This window comes from Hetaerina americana, unplaced genomic scaffold (genome assembly GCF_022747635.1).
Source record: "Hetaerina americana unplaced genomic scaffold, ioHetAmer1.1.p SCAF_5, whole genome shotgun sequence".
Classification (NCBI taxonomy): Eukaryota; Metazoa; Arthropoda; class Insecta; order Odonata; family Calopterygidae; genus Hetaerina; species Hetaerina americana.
In genome coordinates, this window is record NW_027287095.1 from 27,598,021 (window position 1) to 27,615,938 (window position 17,918).

Consider the following 17,918-nt stretch of genomic DNA (forward strand, 5'->3'; position numbering starts at 1 on the left):
ATGTCTTCTATAAAATCCTCTTCATATATGCCTTCTTTCAAATCCTCTTCATAAATGTCTTCTATAAAATCCTCTTCATATATTCCTCCTTTCAAATCCTCTTCATATATGCCTTCTTTCGAATCCTCTTCATATATGCCTTCTTTCAAATCCTCTTCATATATGCCTTCTTTCAAATCCTCTTCATAAATGTCTTCTATAAAATCCTCTTCATATATGCCTTCTTTCGAATCCTCTTCATATATGCCTTCTTTCGAATCCTCTTCATATATGCCTTCTTTCAAATCCTCTTCTTATATACCTTCTTTCAAATCCTCTTCATATATGTCTTCTTTCAAATCCTCTTCATATATGCCTTCTTTCAAATCCTCTTCTTATATGCCTTCTTTCAAATCCTCTTCATATATGCCTCCTTTCAAATCCTCTTCATAAATGTCTTCTATAAAATCCTCTTCATATATGCCTCCTTTCAAATCCTCTTCATAAATGTCTTCTATAAAATCCTCTTCATATATGCCTTCTTTCAAATCCTCTTCATAAATGTCTTCTATAAAATCCTCTTCATATATGCCTTCTTTTAAATCCTCTTCATAAATGTCTTCTATAAAATACTCTTTATATATGCCTTCTTTCAAATCCTCTCCATGCATTACCAAAAAACTACGCAAATGCCTTTTTTTAAAATAAGATCTTCAATTTCCCTCTGTGAATTTCTCCCAGATAACAGTCATAATGATTTTGAATACCTAATTAAATAGCAGATGATTAACTGAAAACTGTCATTTTTAATTATGAATAATTACTCTTTCATAAGATGGAATTATTTAAATCCACCTACAAAGAATTTAAAGAGCTGCAGATATGCTATGAATTTCTTAAATAGTTTTATTTTCTGTGAACTGAAATGGAGAAATTTCACGATGCAGAAATTGTCTTGACCAGGATTCATACCATGATCTATCAAAATCTGGCAATGCTCTAGTTAGTTTAGATACCAAAGAAAACTCTCACAAAGTAAATATTTAGGGTTCTAAAGGAATGAAATCTTCCTGCATGTACGTATAATAATTTTACTTTTTGAAGTGACCAAGGTAGGTAGCCACTTTGGGGACGGCATACCATCCAGCCTTATAGAGATATGTTTTTTTTCTTAATTTAATGTTCCCTTCACCATTTGGTAACAGCCTCCCTACTTGGAAATGCTTCCACTCAGCATCAAAGGGCAAAGACTAACTCCGAAATCTGAGGAAGATTTTTATTGTGCTGGCTCATTTCACATGCAGTAAATTAATCAGCTAGCCACCATCAGCCATGAATTTATTTCTTCTTTCATTTCACAGGTAAACTGGAAAAGGCAAAAGCACATGGTAGTCTTAATAAAATTAGGTTCCTTGAATATGTTATATTTTTAAAGGAAAAGTATGCATAAGGGAAAATTCTTCTTAAAATACTTCAAGCATGATTAGATTATGTGTGCCTAGCCTATACTTGCTTTTTTTATGCTTGCCTTGATTGAAAAAACAATAAATTTGCATTGAGAATATTTATCATGGACTTTTAGAATGCTTCAAGTTGAAATTTGCACTGCAACTACTTTTTCGAGAAGAATGACAGCTAAAATGCAAGTTTCGACCTAATTTGCATAAAACCAATCCAAAAATTTACAGAATGGGATGGTCACCCTTAGAGAATGCTCAGATCATTGGGCTAGAAATTAATTACAAAAGTATACTTTTCAGTTTTACTGATAATATTATATCATGAAGATGCTAGAAATGAAAATATGTTATTATGTGCATGTTAAAAGTCAAATTCATTCTAGGAAGCATTTAGAATTAGCATTACATTTGTGAAAATCATCACTTCATATAGGAATTTACCTTTAAGGTAATGTCATTGTAAATGGTCAACTATCAATAAGCCTATGGCCTGTAAGCCATTCTCTTAGCAATAAGATTTGTCCAGGGAGAGATGATTCACAAAGTAATTCAGTTTTCTATCGCTCAAATTGCTAAACCCCTTGATTATCTCTGCTACCTCTCGCTGTCACAAGGTATTTTTACACCATGCCTGACTTTGAGTAAAGAAATACAATTTCACAAAAAGGGAAATGAGAATAACGTTGGAATTTACAGACCAATAAGTTTGATCTCTAGTTTTTTTTTTAATTTTTGTAAAGGCTTGTGAATACGTATTGTAAAATTCTTAGAAAAGTACTCCATTTTTTCAAAACAACATGATTTTAGAATAGGTAAAGCAACATTTACAGCACTCAATGGATTCGTTACAAATGTACTACATGCTATTGACAGTAAGTATCTATCCCTGAAGGATAACACTGCCATAAGCTACAATTTCAGAGCGTAAAAATCATTCGCCTTGACTGGGACTCGAACCCAGATCCCTCAATATCCGGTCGAGTGCTTTAGCCACTTAAGCTACCGAGGCGTCCTCTTAAACTCTGAAATTTTGGGGCTTTTAAAGGAACTAGATGTTATGACGAAATACCGTACATACAATGTCACATGTATTCGTAGTCGTGCGCGAGGCGCCACTGTCCACGAGGTTAAAGCCAACTTTTAAACACGTATGGTGTTTTCCCTTTGACAAATTCCAAAGAAACTGCGGGAGATGCCGCAACAGTAACTTTTAACGGAGTCATCCGCTAATGTGCATTTCAATGCAACAATTCCAACTCGGTAGCTTAAGTGGCTAAAGCACTCGACCGGATATTGAGGGATCTGGGTTCGAGTCCCAGTCAAGGCGAATGATTTTTACGCTCTGAAATTGTTGCATTGAAATGCACATTAGCGGATGACTCCGTTAAAAGTTACTGTTGCGGCATCTCCCGCAGTTTCTTTGGAATCTGCCATAAGCTATTCATCTTTAGCTAATAAATTTAACAAACACTACGTATCAGCCCTTGCCCAACTATTTCTCCAGCTAATGTACTTTTTGCAAATGCATCATCGTCAATGTTTACCAAGCCCAGTTCTGAAACCAATCTAAACACAATTGTTTCTTCACTCGGAAACAAATCCAGTACTGGCCCACATGAATTCCAGGTAAAGTTGTTCAACATTATTTTGAAGCAATAAAAGCACCCCTTTTATTTTTAATTGACGAATCTTTGATACCAGGGATGTTCCCATCCCAAATAAAAGAATCAAAAGTAGTGCCCATATATAAAAACCATGGCTGTGTTAGTGATTTGAACAACCACAGACATAGCCATCCAAAATATATTTGCTAAAATATTCAAAAAAAGCCTTGTATATGCAAACAGCATCTTATCTTGAAAAAAACTTCCTAATTTCAAATTCTCAGCATGGATTTAAATCTAAAAGGTCTAACACAACAGCCATATGTCAGGAAATCAATAGCATACTTAATTCATTAGATGCTAAATGCAAAACTCTTGGAATATTTTTTGACTTGTCAAAGGCTTTTGAAAATGTAAACACATTCAACTACCAATTAACCTCAATAGAATAGGAATTAGAGAGATTCCTATAAATTGGATGAAGTCCTATATTCACAATTGCACTCAGAAAGTAGTGTTATCAGTTGATAAGTCAAAATATTCATCTGAAGCATACCAGGTTAACAAAGGCATCCCTCAAGGCAACTCCTTTTTCAGATATACATCAATGACCTACCTAACTACTTACATAATTATGAAGGAATAATACCAGTGTTGTATGCTGACGACAATAATGTAATAATATCAACACAAAAATATCCCAGCCTAGTGAAAAAATCAAAGTCTGTCCCACTTGCAATAAACAAGTGGTGTACAGACAACCTTCTAGACTTAAATGTAAATAAAAGTAAAATAGTATACTTTACATGCAATAGGAACGTGACAGATGACATGCAGGTAAAAATTAATGACCAATCAATTGCGCATGTGATGGAATGTAAATTTCTAGGTATTTCTCTATACGCAAATATTTCTTGGGATACACATGTAAAAGCCCTTCAACATAAGCTCAGTTCAACTTGCTACTTATTAAGACACCTGTATGAAACTACAAGTAAAACTGTACAACTCAATTTTTACTATGGGAAAATTTATTCAAATATAACCTATCGTATAATATAATGGGGATCAGTTGCAATTTCTAAAACCATCTTTAAAATGCAAAAGAAAACTTTTCACCAGGAAACCTCACAATTCTCCATCAAGGCCTATTTTCTATTAATTAAATTTGCTACCACTCCCGTGCATCTACAATATGTTTTTAATTCTGTATATAAAAAACATTGGCAGCTATTCTCTTAACTCTACCAATCATCATCATTACACCAGAGGAAGGCACGACATCCATTATGGGGATTTAAGAACTAAAGCATTGCAATTAGCCCCCGATGAAATGGGCATTGGGTGCTAATTGGTGGAAATAGTATGAACAAAGCTTATTGCTAAGAGAATGGCTTACAGGCCATAGGCCTATTAATAGTGGACCATTTACAATGATATTACCTTAAAATTAATTTCCTACATGAAGTGATGATTTTCACAAATGCAATGCTTATTCTAAATGCTTCCTAGAATGAATTTGACCTTTAACATGCACATAATAACATATTTTTATATCTAGCATCATCTTTCATTTACATGGACATGTTTACTATCTATTAAGATGAAATATCTCACTGGATTGCATGAATACTGAAATGTTATTTACTTACAACTAACTTCAGTACAGCAAGCAAGCAAGCTTCCTCCAGATTTGAAAGTATCTCCGTAAAATAATTTCCACCTTAATCTTAAAGTATATTTGCTCTTGAAACCTTTGTACTCGAGGACGAATTTTGCACATTTTGGAGAGGAAATTCTGAAATGTTCATTTGTTCAATATCCCCAAGCAATGTAAATAACCTTTTTACATGTGACGTATACAAAGAAAATGTACGTACTTTTTTGTTTTACGGCGAAACCATGCTGAACTGGCCAATAAGATTAAAGCATCATTTTAAATAATACCGTATAGTGTATTAGCTTCACAATCAATGCTACTGTGCGGCAAATACATTTTAATGTTTCTCTTGCATTCACTATATATTGCTTCCATATGAAATGTCTACATGGCTCAGGATCTATTCTTTATTTAAAGATCCAATGTTGATCAATAGAGATGGATATTATTTAACTTGAAGGAAGCTTAACTAGTTAAAACTTAGGTGATGAAAAATTATTCATCTTTGAGATGATGACAGTACTTCTGCATTAATTTTATCTGGAGCAAAGTAATTTCCTATATTTTCGGACATAGAAGCAAAATAATGATGAACCCGTAGAAACCAGGAACTAGAAGGTAATATTAGGAGGAATAGAGTAAGGTAATGCCTTAACACCCCCATCGCCAAAGTGGCCGGATTGTTTTGTTAACAGTAGTCTTCTTTAACATTTGTACATCACTAACACCGTGTACTATCTACAAATATTAAATAAGATATGTCAACCATAGCAGAAGATCCATTTCAAGAGATGAGCCACATAAGAAAATGAAACGTCGTCGAACCTTTTACGCTGCGTCGATGCTAGCAATCCTTTGATTATAACGTAAAAGAAATAATTACTTCAAACGTAACCATGTCCCAAAAACGGATTAAATAAGTTCAAAGATTCATGGCCGCATTTACTTCTTCACGAATCGAATCTATAATTAAAATCATGAAACTATTATCACCAATGCAGTCCAAGCAGTGGAATTTCCACATTCCGTGCACTTTTCCTCTCGAGGCATTAGAGACTAGAGTTGGGACGATCAGTGACGAATCATTCAATTGAACGAGTCACTCAAGTAAGTGTGATGACTCACATTGAGTGACTAGCAAGGAGTTCAAAGAGCCTTTAGAGACCTTTTGGCGGTTGGGCATGCTTGGGACGGCTGCTGTTTTACTGACTGAAGGTGGACTGAATGATTAAATTTACCGACTCGAGTCAATTGGATCGCCTCAACTCAATGACTTTTTCCCTTGAGTGATTCCTGAGTCATGTTTTAGTACCGCGGGTTGCATACTAAACGAAAAGTACCTATTAATTTTAAATAGGCCAGAGAGCGAATAGATAAAGTAGGATTGACTAAAGCCGCAATAATCGGACCTTAAAATTATCTTTTTTCCGGAGACATAATATTAAGACGATTCCTATGACCACGATTCATTTGAGGTATAATTTTAATCATTCTTCAGGAAGATTCGTAAGTCAGCCATTATGTACAATGCAGTAAAAGAATAAAACAGACTTTTAAGGTGCCCAAATCACAATGTATAACTACTACTTGAAAATTTCTTTTACACTAATTTCTTTATTGATTGATTACATTTCACTCCCTAATCCTCCTAAATGAAGAAGAGCTAATACTACTAGAGCTAAATATAAACCCCATACATCCTCTTTTATAAGACCTACGAATTACCGACACAATTTCAACACTTTCCACCTGTTGCTATGCCCTAATCATTAGCTCCAAACAATAATTAATTAGCTTTGCAAACATGGAGTCCATGAAATAGTTGGTATCCGTTAAATTTTTCTAATTCACATAATTACTGGAGTACTGAAATTGGCGAATATCGTGTGGCGACCGTTTGAAATTCGCAGGAATTAGGAAAGGTGGTCTCGATATAATTACACCCGATTATAATTTCCGATACCTTTATAAAGCCCAGATGGCCGCAACGACTCTCTGCCAAATAATTTACACTCTGAATATTGGACCTTTCCACTCACTTCGGAGGTTTTTTGTACATTCGTTTTCAGTGTTCTCCTTCCTAAACCGGAACGGATCATCCCCAAAGTATCTAATCCTTTTCCCAGCGCTTCATCCTCTCGTTGATGATCGTGAGACCCACTTTAGCTGCGTGCGAAATCAAACTTATGGTTCTGTAGTTCTCACATGAAGTAGCCTCTACCTTTTTTGGAATTAAAACTGATCTGACAGTCTTCTGGTCAGGCTCCTTTCTCCTAAATGCTATGACTTGGTCCATAGAAACTCTTCCTACCAAATTTTCCTAAACCTTTAAGGAGTTCTGCTGGAATTTTGTCTACCCCCATGAACTTATTTGATTTCATTTCCCTCAGTGCCCTTCCTATTTCACCATCCAGTGAGCCTGAACTTAATTCATATTCATCTACATCATATTCTCCATCTATGAGTATGCCTAACCTTGCTGGCTTAAGTTCTCTATCATATAGTTCTTCAATATATTCCTTCAATCTCTCTTGGAACTTTGCTGGTTCAACTATTATTTTTTCCAAACTATCTCCAACTGTTAACACAGATTTTCCCTTCTTACCTCCTGAGTTTTTTAACCTTCTTGTATTGTCCACAGATTTCACTTGGCCTCAACAAAGTTTCCATATTCTTCAACTGTGTCTTCCACCATGCTTCTTTTGCTCTATATGTCACCTGTCTCAATTTATTATTGGATATCCTTCTACCTCTGTATTTACATTCTTCCATTTCCTTCTCTCATTCATTTTTCTAATCATCTCATTTGTAATCCATGGTCTCCTTGAAGTTTGCTCCATGATAAGGTTTTTACTGATAAAATACTTCAAAACTGCTGAAATTCATCGGAAAATTATTGCTCTGTATGGGCCATATGTGAATAGCGACAAGAGTTGTGTGTCAGTGTTGTCGTTCGTTTGAGATTGAATCCAAATCTCCATGATGGCCTGTGGTGAACAATGAACTGCACCTGAAAATTGAAGAAAAAGTTCGTGAAAATCGTTTTGTGATAACTGAAATCTTTAGAAAGTTTTCCACGGATTACTAGGACTCTTGTTGCATGGAAACACGACTGAAAAGTTAGGCTACTATGTATCATGAGACCAACGGGTGGGAATTTCAATTGTTTTGTTCATTTGGACTTGCTATAGTAAACAAACCACTGCAGTTAGAGGCGTACTGACCTACTGTGTGCATAATACAGCGATCATTTGGCTCTCTCCACTAGTTATCACACTACACGAAAACGGAGGTTACTCTCTGGATTATCCTCATGTATGAAATGGAAGATAAGAAAGGAATGCGCCCTATGATAGGCATTTGCTGGTGTACTCTAGTCTTGGGAGGCTAGAGGGGAAGAGGTGACCAAATTCCATCTCTGATGTACCTACTACCTTAATACTTGATTATTCCCCATCACTAAGTGACCCTATCAACATAATAACATATAAAAAGTTAAATTCTCCCACCAGCCTGAAAATGGTATCACTCACTTTTTGGGAAACTTCACCATTTCATAGCACATATTTTCAAATAGAAGCAAGGAATGAGAAGCATTTAGGACGGACAGAATTAGAATTTTAATGATACCTATTACTAACTGGGAAAAGTTGACAACATATTATTCCTTGTGGGCATGCAAGAATTAACTAAGGTACTAACTTTCCTATGCTTGCAATAAATAGGCCCTTGAAAACTATTAGCATATAAGAGATAAAGTCATCAAATATAGATAAAAAATTGAAATGAATTTCGCCATAAGTAAATACTAAATTAATAAGCCAAATTGCAACTTTAAATACCCACTAAAGGGTTGCGTAACTTCTTTGACAACCAAACATTTTTTGAAGTTGTAAATTTCTACATGTCAAGAAATAGGTACCTGGTATACAAGTGGAAGTTCTTGATAGATGGCTCTCTTAACTCCAGATGAGGTGAAAAATCATCTATGCACTCACAGAATCTAATTTGAATAACAAAAAACTTCATCTCACTTAAAATGTCATTTAAAACTATTTACAATCACTTTTTAAATCAACTTTTGAACATTTTCAATTGTCAGTTTTTTCAGTGGATATTACACACCAAAGTTAGCCAATTATTATTTCCTTCAAATCCATTTTTGCATTTATTGCTGAATTTATTGCTTTCATTTACATAGAAATGACCACGATTAATGTTACTACAATAAATAATCGGTATTGCAGTGTGATAATTATCTCATTGGCATTATTATGAAAGTCATTTGATTAGGTTGTAGCAAAAACTGATTTAGTTATGGTACTAGATCAACATTATGCTAACAAGTATCTGCAGAAGGTAAAGAAATAGTTACCATCAGACAAACTTAAGTCCTCACAGCCTGATGTTCTTGTATATCAATGTCAGGTCAGTGATTAGAGATACTAACCAACCCAGAGCTTTGTTTCCATATCTATACCATCATAAATTTCCCCTGGAAGATGTAATGCACATTATTTGTCTTCTTGAGAGATAATTTCATTTGATTACAGAGGGTAATATATTATAATAAATAAGCTTTGTGGTATAAATAACGGTCTTGCAAGTCAGGGAATACTTTTTTGATTTCATTAAATACCTTGCAATGGAATAATTTTCATTGTAAAAGTTAGATAAATTGTAACTAACCCCTTTCTTCCATGATAGTGACATCAACCTAAAAGCCTGTGATGAATTTTCCGAGGCCAATCTAAAAAAGTGTTCCATACAGTGATTCTGCATCAATCCATTTGTGATGAAGAACAATGCCTTTTGGGACTACACAATCAGTAGAATATCTATAGGTATGACCAATAATGACTCATCACCAGTGGATAACTGTAACAACTATTCCAGGCACCTTACTACATGTGGTTTGCATAAATACTATTTTTGGTTGTTATCAGGGTGGAATTAAGTTTGAATGCACATTGGCCCAAAATAAGTACATTGAGGCACTTCTCACTAATGTTTCCTATGCACTTATTTCACATAAATGGGAATCTCACAGTGCAATCTAGGATTGATTTTTCTAGAGGCTCAAAATTGGATGCAACTTTTGACCCCCCTCAAAGTGGACAAAATTGGTCTTACACAGCCAATGCGGTAACAACCTGAATTGCATTTCCTTCTTTTCTCTACCTTTTTCCCTTTATTGGCCTGAAGTTCACTTTTACCACCACCTACAAATTGATATTTTTCAGGAAGAATAAGGTGATTCTTTTAAACTTGCAGTCTTCAAAATTTTATGCTCAAAGATTCAGAGGATGTATCAATTTCATCATCACAATTTTCACAAGCTTATTGATAGAAGGACTGATTAACTGGACATTTATGTTACCATATATTTTTTTACAACCAGGAACCTGATTCAGATGAACTAAAACTACTATGCCTGCAGGTTCCTGATATATTATGCATAGAGATGACAACATATTCAATGCTCATAGATACTTTGTTTAAACTAAGTCAATCGAATGATGTTAGCAAAAATGAGTGTGATACATTTCCTGTAGATTAAAGTTTACACACATATTAATAATAACTACACTGGTATGTGGAGGAAAATTTATTGAGAATAAATAAGGATGAAATAAGAGGAGAAAAAATAATTTACAAAGAGAATAAGTACAGATTTGATCATAATTTCTGACCCCTCACACATTATTTTCTTCCTTTTGAGCGCAGAGATTGACCTTCTCCTGAAAAGGCCTGAAAATCATCCTGAGGCCCTTGTTTCTGCAAAGCAAAAAACCTTTATGTAAATAATGCCAGAGAAAAAGAACAAAAGAAATGGTCAGTCACTTAATTAAGATTTCATTCCGATGGAAAAGGTTAAAGACAAAAGAAGCCAAGAGAAATCACATATTACCTAGACTTAAGGCATCAATTATTTAATCAAGAGACATCACCCTCAACCACGAGAATGCCTAAATAACCTAAGCTATTGAAAACAGCATACTCTTACCAGTGATCTTGGCCTTCATCACAAATTAATTTTTCCAAAATTTTGTTTTAAATGAACCAGAGGCTAAGGTACTTTTGTAGTTCAGGTGTACTAAATGCTTCACAGGTGTATTAATTATCACTCAGGCTAAAGCAACAAATGGAAAGCATAAACCAAGAAATATCTAGACTCATTAATTTAAATTGTTAAGTTACTGAAACTCCTATATGACTGCTCCAACCTGTTACCAAGTACCAAATTTTCACTAAGGACAATCTCCTTTTTAATTTATTATAAGAATAAGGATATTTTTTTATTTTATTCGTTGATTGCATTTTAATACAAGTTTATGATTGACAAAAAGTCAACCTTTAAAAGGAAATCCCGAACATGATCATTTTCAAACTTGAAAAATTTCAAGCTCAATACTGGATTCAAATAACACCTATTTTGATTCACTTTCCAATTCTGTTGAGGAATTTGACTGAGTAAATAATAACTATAAATGATGCCAATATTGATATTTTTAAGTTACTGAAACCTTTAAAACAAGATAATTTAACAGAAGTTGTAACCTGAAGCCCAGAGCTAATAAATATGATACAAAAATGAAAACATATACATATATATTTAACATACACTCCATGGCCAAGTATAATGATATGGCAGCATTACCTTACTTTTGGCAATTGCTCTGGCTGACATTTGCTGGATATGGACCCCAAACAGAATTTATTTTGTTTTTTGGGAGATATCCAAATATTATTAATTCTTTATTAATGATTAAAAAACAAATATGCAGCTTATGCAGTATAGTTAAAAAAACTCCATTTGTATGAATACATGAGAGGTATTTTTACAGAAAAATGACAATTTTGGTTTAGAAAAGAAATGTAACCAACAGGTGGTTACTATGCCGGCAAAAACTTGTAGTAGGTAGATTGAAAATGCAAATCAGAGTCAAATATTCAAAAAATTTGTAAGTCCCACAGCAGGAGGGGACCAAAAGGTAATAAACTGCCAATAGGAATATGTAACTTTAGAATAAACTGTGTGTATGACATCAACACGATACACTGGGTGACTCCATATCACAGTGAAACGTCTTGTACCAAATAGTAAATTTCTGAAGAAAATAATGTTGTTCCCTTTGCTTTGTGGATATATTCAAATTTCAGTGAGCAATGAACCAAAATATATTTATACATATACAATAAAATAAAAACATTAAATTAGGTTTATATTATAGCAATACAATTTTAACTCACCTCTTTACTAGGTGGTGGTCTCGAGTTTCTCAAGAAATGAAGAGTGCCGACTTTGTAGTTATAGTCTGGGATTCCTCTTTGGTATGGAACTTTCGGTGTCATAGGATCCAATGATCCGTTGTCTTTTTTTTTCTTGCCATCAAGCCTAAAAATAAGCAAACACTCATTATCATTTAACTAGTGAGGCAGGTGATAGCAATCATTTCATGAGATCAAGTTACCAATCAGTTAATATGTTTGGTAATGTGCCTATCTATTAACCAACATATCAAAGATTTGAATTCCACACTAAGTATAGCACTGGTGCTGGGTAAACTGCAATGGAAGAACCTGATTTTCCATTTCTCCTAGGTTCATTGAATGGATAAATAGAAGGGAGACATGATAGTCTAGAGGGTAGTCTATTGGACTACTGATTGGAGGGTCTAGGTTCAATTCCTCAGAACATTCAGCTTCACCCAAACCGGGTGATTTGTCAAGTACCAGATTTTCCAGGAGAACCATAACCGGCACATGAGAAGGACCTGGCGCCCTACCCTGATGCCTACATTTTGCATAGTGCTAGGCAAGCTCCACCCTTACTTATCAAACTGACCTTCAGATTGATGTTGAACTGTTTTGGTTTTTTGGACAAACAAGGCTTTATTTACTCATCAGTGGCTGTCCAAATATACAATAATATGTAATGCATTGCCCTTTCATATTGTTCAGTTTTTGGGGGAAATAACATTATTGGTCCAGTTAGCTTGTTTTCATTCATAGCTAATCATCATGGAAATTAAAGATATTATTATCTCCTGGAAGGATATTTTTTTCTCAAACATTATCAAATTTTAAATCACTAAAATATTTTCAAAGTACGTTTCACAAAACCAGTTTACCAGTAGCTTACTCAAAACCAGTATATGACCACCAAATATTTTTCTTTCCCATCATATATTGCAAATGATAATAACAACAGAAAAGTTTTGTCTTGAAAGTGCATGAATCCTTTAACAGTGGCTTTTATGAGTGTAGCAGTCAGTTTATCACACTTGGCTAAGAGGCTGTAAGTTGAGTGCTTCCTTCAGTTTTTCCATGCGCAAATGTTATAATGAAAGGCAAAATCTGCAACTTTAATATCTTATTGGAATTTATAAAAGTAACTTAAGTAATCTTAGTTGCAAGCATTGAAATACCAAAAGTAAATGCAGGATGAAAAATTGCATGAAAACTATTTTAATAGCAAGGTCAGGTATAATATGTGAATTATGTTTTCAAGAGCAAGATTATTTTGTAAATTTTCATAAATTGTTAAACATTTTATCATTTATTTTATAAAAAGAAGAAAAATCTCGGCCAGTGGACCAACTGCATCTGATTATAATACAAAAAAATACCTCCAAGAATTCTTTTAAAGTATTTTCGGCTTGGCAATTAGGTTCCTGACCGATTAAATGATGAACTGGATGGACAAGATTAAGAAAATTAATGACCAAAAGCATAGATATTTAAAGGAAGCAATCTAAAATCTAAATCAATATCAATTGAAATAAAAATAACCTATAATTTTCTACAGTAATTTCTTATGAAAAAATATTATATTACAATGCATATTTCATGCTAAAAATATTGTGATAGTAGATAGCCATAAAAATAAGAGCATGTATGCATGTATCATAATAATGGTCTTCCTAAATGTTATTCTTTTGTGATAACTTATGGAAACTAGTTACCTAGTTTCCTCTTTTCATCTCTCTTAGCATTTATTTTATGTACGATATCTGGGGTATAACACATAAATTTCCATATGTTGAACACTACATGATACATTAAACTAATTATTATAAATGTTATTCCTTGGATTGATTACTTATAAAGACATCATGATTTTATATTTATTTTGTTCTGCCTATTGTGGTTAATTTCATACAAACTTTCAATATTAACATAACAAGTGAAGACTCCAAAGGATAAAACTCACTGGAGTGAGATGCAAACGTATTTTTCTTTCTGGCAATGTCATATCCACAAATAACCTGAGACTGCAATGCACTGCATCCTCTCTATTAGGTTGTATCTTAGTCTATTACGAAATGATATAAGTATACATCTGGTAATCTTTTTCCTCATCCTCATCCTAGTACAGACTATTGCAGGGAAACTCACTTAAGTGACTGTGGTTGTTTCACTTAAATAGTGCGATTGATTATGACTAACAAGTTTATCCAAATGCATTAAAAGATAATAATGCCATGAACTCAGTATGACTTTACCAGAAGTCAGGCAGATGAGATGTGTGGAAAAATGAGAGCACTGTCTTAGGGATGGGATTACTAGAATTACCAGAAATGCATAAGAAACAATAAGTATAGCAAATATGAAAGCAATAAGGGGGCCTTGGGTTATAGAAATAGTGCTCAGGAACATGGAAGAGACCCACAAATACAAGAATGTAAACAAAGAGATTTGAAGTTAAACATGCATATGCATAGAATGAAATAAATACCATAGATAAACTAAAAGGGAGAAAAATGAAGTGAAAAGATGGGTGATGATGAAAAATAATATCAGTGGTAGCTAAAAGGGGATGTATTATAAAGAAGAAACATTTTTGCTGGATTTTCAGATATGGATGCTGAGAAATAAGCTCAATAGGTAAAAAGACAAACGAAGAAATGTCGAAATGCAAGAGTAAGAAGGAAAGGATCATTGAAAGAACATGACTGAAAGATTATGATTCATTGATTTAGCAAGCTTTTGAATTGTAGCAACACTTCAGCTTAATCACTACAGAGAGCAGACATTTTGAAAAGGCCTAAAAAGTAGTTAACTATGTACAGCCTTGTAAGTATTTTGGATATTTCTATATGCTTACGACACACCAATATGACTTAAGAGGGCATAAATAGTTACATAGTCTTTGCATTACAAAATTTTGATACCATGCCAGATGAGGTCATAACAGTCCACCTTTAAACATTTACGCCAAGTAAAATTGATTTTAATAGGTACCTATTTCCTTCACCATGAAATGCTCTAAAGCCAGTCGGCTCCGGCATGAGTTCGGATGGATCAACAGACATATCCTCCAATTTTCTAGGTGTTCGTTCTGGTTCCTGATACCCCACTGGAGGGGCAAAGTCCACCTGTGAACAAAATTATCATATTTTTATTTCAGTAAATTAATGCAATGAGCATACTAATTTTAAAGGCATCAAGCTCGGAGTCGGTAATGAAAGGCATGAAATTTGAAAAATAAGGATGGGGAGTTTTTTAAGACAGAAAAACAACTTTAAATGAACAATTTCAGATTTTAAGAGCCTATGGGGAATGAGTTCATTAAAGTAGTATTAACACTGGGCTGCAGCAGGTATCTTTTGTATGAAAGCTTTCTTTTGCATCTTTACATGTTATTCCATGACAAATTGCTGGAACAGCTAAAAGGACAAAGGTTTGACCTTGCACAGAAATTTAACTGCATCTGACAACAGCTGAACTGTATTTTTTTATTCAACATAAATGTAATTAATTGAATCACATTAAATTTCTAGTTCATTTATTTTGTGAATAACGCCAGTTTACTTAGTACAATCAATATTATCTAAAAGGAAAAGTCATTACAAATTTTTCAGTGCTAGTTTCAATCAGTCTGAAATAAGGGAATTCTGTTGCTCCCCCAAACTAACCATCGAGTACGTTTGTTAAACACGAAATTGTTTGGTTTCAAAGACCTACTTCTAAAAATAAAAAACTTACAACTTGACTCACATTCATGTCACATTCAATAATGCTTACAGCATTTCCTGGTTTAGTTTCCAGCACACACAATTCATATACACGGGAGTTATACTTAATGGCAATCACATCTCCAGCAGTAAGGCAAGCAAAGCTTCGTAAGGCATTCTCCAGAACAGCCTTTGGATTCGTAATATCTAAAAAATCTGGTGACTGCGGCTGAAACCGGGAAAATGTAGCTACTGGCAGTGATACACTTTCCACCTGCAGATTATCTCCTTCTTCTAGAAGTAAATACTGCATCATCTGTGAAAGAATAATTTCGCAAGAACCTAAATCAAATGTGTACAATCCAGAAAACATACCATACTAAATAAGTGAGGTATGGACAATTTTTCTCCATGGACAGCCTACCACGATCATTAAGAACATGCAATAAACTATACCCAAGATCTTCATTAACTCTTACCCAGTATGGTATATATACGAGTCCTTCTTCAGCAACGAATTCCAAGACTCCACAATGAGTAATTCTATTTGTTTTCTTATTGGTTAACTTAAAAAGCATTGGATATACAATATTTAAACGAGTAAGTTGATCTAAGGCAGATGGAGGCATAATTACTGAAAGAAAATGAAAGCCATGGCATTATCAACTGTAAATGATCAATGAGGGCTACGTCCCAGAAATTACATCCAACGTAATTACTTTTTCCACCACTTTCCACATCTTCACGGACATTTCCTGGTATCATTGACACAGAATAACATTTGAACTGAATATTAAAAGGTCTAGGGATAACCGGGAATAAATGAAAGCCAAACTGCAAGGTAAAAATATTTTTTAGGCACGATTTAAAACTATGAATCAACAGAATGAAGGATCCCTTACCCTACGAAATTAAACTAACCATTTTGTAGAATTACTCTTTACGGTGCGAACTTAATCTTCATTCATATTCATCTAGCACAACCAAAGTTCACAATCTTCTCTTCTTCTTAACTACTTACCCAGCGGCAAAATGTCACACAATATTTCAAAACTTATAGTTAAAAAAATCACAGCTAGCAAAACTACGACAGGGAAGTTACAAAACGACGACAATCGGAACTCTTTTGTTCATACCCCGCGAATTAGCAACTTTTCAAGAATATTCTGAGTGGTAACTTTGAAAGATGTGAAATACTTCAGAAAATTTAGACATTAGATTGATAAAAGATAGAATATTAAATCATATTAAAAGTTTTCAAACAAGATATCACATAAATAAAAAGTTTCCTATGGTAAAAAAATTATTTCTAAAATAATTTTCATTTGTTTTTAAGAAAGTCGAGGTAAATACTACTGATACATTTTCACAAAGTTAATTGATTCATACTTGAACATTTTCCCCGTACATATCATGAGTGCTAAGTAATTTCACCATTTACCAGGATGATTTGGATTCGGCAATTTAAATTTTTCATGCTGTAAAACCTGACTTCTTGTGGTATTTATCAATTTTTAAGTAATCAATTAATTTGTTATCCACAATATTTGGAGGGGTTTTGAAATAAATTATCTAGTATTGAGTTTCACACTTAACAAAATTGGAATTGTATATTTGCTGTCGCTGGTGACTTAAATCAGCCAGCAATTACGTATGCGAAGTAAAAAGAGTATTGCTCAGGAAAACCGACAAAATTCGCAATTCATATTTAGAAATCCTCAGTATATTCACAAATAACTCAATAGAATTAGTTTTTAAATCGCCTATGTGAGATAACAGCATATTCAACATATCTGCGACGAATGCATCAAAGATTCTCTCAGATGTAGCGATAACTGAAGGCATTAGCAACCACAAAGCTATGTAGACCACCCCACAGTTATCACATAGGCTGGTTTCATGAGTAAGGGTCATGGCTGGCTTCATAGGTGAGTGCTCACCTGTACTGAGCCCAATGTGTGAAATTTATACATCTGAGTAGAGATGTTTCAGTTTCTTTCTTTGCATTGCCTGTGGTTCCCCAGGATGATCTGGTACCCAAACAATCGCACAGTTATGGTGAAGCTGATAGTGCACAGAGACATTACCTGGAATGTGGGCCATCCAGTCAATAGCACTGTACTCTACCTATGGGATAACCGTTTGATGTACCCAACCATATCATAAGTTATCTCATATTTATTTCATTTAAGATAAAACACAAATTTTTAACAAGGTCTAAACCTCACACATTCAGTAGCATTAACTTCCCAAA

General features: G+C 34.1%; 1 protein-coding gene and 1 long non-coding RNA gene across 3 annotated transcripts; both read right to left on the reverse strand.

Annotated features, from left to right (window-relative positions):
* Window positions 1–1,241: 1,241 nt before the first annotated feature.
* LOC139693771 (uncharacterized) lies at window positions 1,242–5,727 on the reverse strand. Of its 2 annotated transcripts, XR_011702070.1 has the most exons (4): window positions 5,529–5,727; window positions 4,924–5,314; window positions 4,696–4,841; window positions 1,242–1,345 (listed from the first exon to the last, which is right to left on the reverse strand). It is a non-coding gene; the product is annotated as an uncharacterized lncRNA (long non-coding RNA). The 2 variants fall into 2 exon arrangements; XR_011702069.1 differs by lacking the exon at window positions 5,529–5,727 and having other exon boundaries at window positions 4,924–5,495.
* A 4,569-nt stretch (window positions 5,728–10,296) lies between these two features.
* LOC139693753 (ubiquitin recognition factor in ER-associated degradation protein 1-like) lies at window positions 10,297–16,773 on the reverse strand. Its single transcript, XM_071592024.1, has 7 exons — window positions 16,586–16,773; window positions 16,384–16,498; window positions 16,144–16,298; window positions 15,708–15,980; window positions 14,952–15,085; window positions 11,958–12,102; window positions 10,297–10,481 (listed from the first exon to the last, which is right to left on the reverse strand). The coding sequence occupies exons 1-7, from the start codon at window positions 16,586–16,588 to the stop codon at window positions 10,407–10,409; spliced, it is 900 nt and encodes a 299-aa protein (XP_071448125.1). The 5' UTR covers window positions 16,589–16,773; the 3' UTR covers window positions 10,297–10,406.
* Between the last annotated feature and the right edge of the window lie 1,145 nt (window positions 16,774–17,918).

Excerpts from the sequence above, each read along its gene's own strand:
- LOC139693753 (XM_071592024.1), bottom strand. Across the intron at positions 16,299-16,383 it reads TGTGGAAAGTGGTGGAAAAA|TAATTATGCCTCCATCTGCC; the intron begins GTAATTACGTTG and ends ATTTTCTTTCAG. Across the intron at positions 15,981-16,143 it reads TCGTATATATACCATACTGG|ATGATGCAGTATTTACTTCT; the intron begins GTAAGAGTTAAT and ends ATTCTTTCACAG.